General features: G+C 50.5%; 1 protein-coding gene across 1 annotated transcript; it reads right to left on the reverse strand.

Moving 5' to 3' along the window:
* Positions 1–424: 424 nt before the first annotated feature.
* si:dkey-111f13.5 lies at positions 425–3,629 on the reverse strand. The gene is made up of 7 exons (XM_027028452.2): positions 3,548–3,629; positions 2,862–3,052; positions 2,429–2,507; positions 1,771–1,994; positions 1,526–1,653; positions 1,112–1,181; positions 425–709 (listed from the first exon to the last, which is right to left on the reverse strand). The coding sequence occupies exons 1-7, from the start codon at positions 3,627–3,629 to the stop codon at positions 557–559; spliced, it is 927 nt and encodes a 308-aa protein (XP_026884253.2). The 3' UTR covers positions 425–556.
* Positions 3,630–3,845: the final 216 nt, after the last annotated feature.

Consider the following 3,845-nt stretch of genomic DNA (forward strand, 5'->3'; position numbering starts at 1 on the left):
CGCACGAAAACCGCCGCGGAGTCTGAAGCGCTTCAAGAAAATATTAAAGAGTTAGAGCGCCCCCTAGTGTATTCGCGGGTAACAGTGCATGTAATAGCACTTCGTGGTAGCGGAAAGGACGCTAATAAGTTTACTACGCGATGTACCGAGAGACCAGACACACTTTCTATAATCTACTGCTGGATCTCGAAACCACAAAGGAAAAACGTAGCCCAATACACTACAGTCTAGCGACCTACCAAGCAAATACAAATAACCAAAAACATGACAAATGTAGGCTACTACCCGAAAGAGCCAGGCAGACACCTGATGATTGAAATTGAATCCTGGGAGCCGTAAAACCTTAACTGCATCGCCACCCTGTGGACATGCCCTGGTACAGCACTCTCACCAACCCAAAGAACGAGGCTCGTTAAGGTCATCATAATACACCATCATTTAGGTATTTAATTGAGTATGTCACTAATGGAAACGTGCTAAAAATGTGACACAGTGAACCAAAAAAAAAAAAATAGTGCAGACAAATGTAGCAATCAAATACACAATGAGGCATAAGTCAGGGTATGGTGGGAATATGGCTGACATCAGTTTGTGTTGTGTTCTCCATGAGGCCTGGCTCCCTGCCAAGGCATCGCAGCTTTAACAGGTAATCAGAGTGGAGGGAGGTATCAGTCAGATCAACAAACTGCCTGTAGCTAGCCTGCACCTTCTGTGAGAGAGAGAGAGAGAGAGAGAGAGAGAGAGAGAGAGAGAGAGAGAGAGCAGTAGAGATGCCTGTGAACCAAAGAACTCAGAAAGAGAAATAATGAGCAAGATGAGACCAGCACAGAAGCAGAGGCAGCTAACAGAACTGGACAGGTGGAAAACGACAAACAGCACGAGCTGGCGACCCAGCGCTGAGGAGCAGGACGGAAGCAGAGGGCCCGCCTGAAGGGGCTGTGGCCCACGCAGTGGCGCAGCAAGTCTAAGAGGCGAGCAAAGGGAGGTGATGTGCTGGTATGTCCTGTGGAGGGGCCGGTCAGCTCAGTAACACGCAGGCAGAGGCCAGTGCTGAACCTGGGGCCCGCAGCTGAACTGATCATTTATTCATGACGTCGTCATGAGCGCTGACCTTGAACTCCGTCTCATACCACATCCGCTCCCTGCTGACCTGTACCAGAGTGCCCTGCAGCTGCTGTAGCCTACACACGCGCGCACGCGCACGCGCACACACGCACGCACACACACACACACACACACACACACACACACACACAGAGTTGAGTTAACATGCTAGACTAAGTTAAACGAGGAAGCAATTTACAAAAATAGCAATGAGAGAAAGTGAAAACTTATGAGGAAAAAGAGATGAGAAAGTGAGAATACAACAGAGTCAGGCAGAAAGAGAATGAGAGCAACAGAGAGAGAGATACACACATGTGAAACAGTCTAATGAAGAAATATTGCTGCAGAAAGGTGTTATATGGGACAGAGAAAGAACAGTTCTCTGTGTGTGTGTGTGTGTGTGTGTGTGTGTGTGTCTTGCCTGTCCTGAAGCAGCGATATCTCCTGGGCATGGCTGTCTTGCAGGGTTTCTCTCTCCATCTGAGCTGTGCTCCTACGCTCCTCCCCCACGCGGCGCTCCGCCACTGATACACACTCCTGCACATGCACCTGTGTGTGAGACACACGGGGACAGAAGACTGCCAAACCAACGCACAACGAGCTAGAAGCTATTTCTCCTACCCCCCCCTCACCCACACGCACACACATCCACCCACCCCACCCCACCTCCATCTGTTCTTTTATGACCCTCATCTCCTGCTCTCTCTCCAGCTCCGACTCCCCCTTCAGCTCCTCCCGCGGCCAGCCGTGTCTCCCCCTCCGTCTGTTCCCTCGGGCCGGTGCAGCGAGCCTCGAGTTGGGCCTGGAGCTCCACGCGCTGGCCCTGCGTCCTCTCAGCCCCCAGCCTCTCCCTGGCCTGCAAGGGCCTCCTGGAACTGTGCTCGCAGGTGCTGCCGAGAGGGAGGGAGAGAGAGGAAGAATTAAAGGAATGAATGGACAAATAATCAGACTGGGAAAGACACAGAGGTGGAGAAAACAGACATGGAGCGAGAGAGGGATGGAGAGAGAATGGAAGAGAAGGATGAATGATTAGGGCTGGCAAGGCTGACTGTACCCAGCTTCTGAAGATAGTGGCAGGCTCGCGCTTTGGCTGCTGTGTGAAGTCCCAATAGAGCAATTACACAAGCAATTACAGCCCATTACATGAGGTCTCATCACTGCTCCACAAACACACACACACCATCCTATCTACCTTTGTCGCCTTCGCTCCATCTCCCTCTAGGAGGCACCGGAGACAGGAGTCCTGAAATATGCTAGGCTGGCCAAACTCAGTAAAGGCAGAGCAAAGCGAGGCGTTTCTTCTAGGAAGGATTACAAAACGTACTGCAAAGCCTCTGCGGTCCCAGAGCTTCTCTGGCAGCTGCAGCAGGATTTGCTCTCACACTCACCAGAGACCGGCGACTCTGTTTTTTATGATAAAAATTAATAAAAGACTGTTAAAACACCGTTAAAAGTAGATTAGCACAGATGCGTAACTTTTAACAAACCCCGCTAATCCATTGTGGCCATATTAAATCTTGTAAATGTTTTATCCTAATCTGATTTCTGTAAAATAGGATTTTTTTTTTAAGACTATCCAAAGACTACCATGCTGTTAACACTTGGGTCTTTTTCCCAGTGCTGACTGAGTAAATGTCTCAGGTTATACTGAGGACAGGACTCCAAACACGGAGAGGCTGGAGGTCCTTGCGGACCAGCCTATGAGCCGCCTCTACTGCACGATGTTCGTTGTGGGTTCAGATGAACACAGCGGATACCTCCTCTTGGACCTTCAGGGCTTTCTCTGTCTCCTTAGTAGCCGCACGCTGGACATCCTCCTTCCAGGCACAATCGGGCCGCACCGCGCGGTCCAAAGGCAGGCTCGTGGCAGGAGCGTTTGGGAATGGTGCAGCGCGGGCATCTGCCGCGGTGGAGGCGGACACCCGAGCCCGGAGCCGCTCTCCTAAAGCTGAACGAATCAACTTTTTGCTCTTATTTTACGAGAGCCACCATTACGTCAGCACTGAAGACAGGCGAGGTTGAGGAGAGCCAGCGCTCTCAGGGAGGCTGGCGCACTACAGACCGCCAGCCAGATAACAGTGCGCATGGAGCACTTGAAAATGCCAGAGTCATTTGTCTAGCTTTGGAGTGGGAGACTAGCAATTAGGGGATTGTCAGTGCAGGGCTGTGTTTAGGTTGTTAGGAGTGAGGGAATGTTCTGTACTACCTTCCACTTGGAAACATGTTACTGTGGAAGCGCTGCGTGTCTGAGTGCTGAGGTGCAGTGAAAGTTTTTTAAAGTGCGTGGGAGAGACAAGGGAAGAGAGAGGGAGAATGGTTGCCCACCGAATAAGTGATTGAAAAAGACCAAAGTTTGGCGTAATATGTATTTTTGTGCCATGAATTGCGACAAATTCACAGAAAGTGTGTGTGTGTGTGTGTGTGTTAGAAATCCTGCACTTACCAAGAATGTGTGTGTGGCGGATCCTCTGGGTGGTCAGAGTTGTCCTGCTGACCATCCTCTCCAGGGCCTTTGTGTCTGACATTCACACCCCGGGGGAGACTACAGACCTTGGTCCTTTTCTAGCAGCAAAATTAGGTCCTTGAAAGCACCACAACCCCCCCCCCTTTATTTTCAACTCTGTTCTTCGCTACTTCTCCCTCTCTCTGAAGTTTGTCGCTAGGCAACTTGGAGAACACAACAAAAACTGCTCCAGTTTGGCAGTGCAGAATAAACTAAACCAACGGATGCAAAGCAAGAC

Source organism: Electrophorus electricus, chromosome 19, assembly GCF_013358815.1.
Source record: "Electrophorus electricus isolate fEleEle1 chromosome 19, fEleEle1.pri, whole genome shotgun sequence".
Lineage (NCBI taxonomy): Eukaryota > Metazoa > Chordata > Actinopteri > Gymnotiformes > Gymnotidae > Electrophorus > Electrophorus electricus.

Bases quoted from the DNA above. Each gene is read 5' to 3' on its own strand.
- si:dkey-111f13.5 (XM_027028452.2), bottom strand. From the start codon at position 3,629: ATGTCAGACACAAAGGCCCTGGAGAGGATGGTCAGCAGGACAACTCTG. The intron at 3,053-3,547 runs GTAAGTGCAGGA...TGATTCGTTCAG, and splicing joins CCGCCACACACACATTCTTG to CTTTAGGAGAGCGGCTCCGG. The intron at 1,182-1,525 runs GCAAGACACACA...GCGCGTGTGTAG, and splicing joins ATATCGCTGCTTCAGGACAG to GCTACAGCAGCTGCAGGGCA.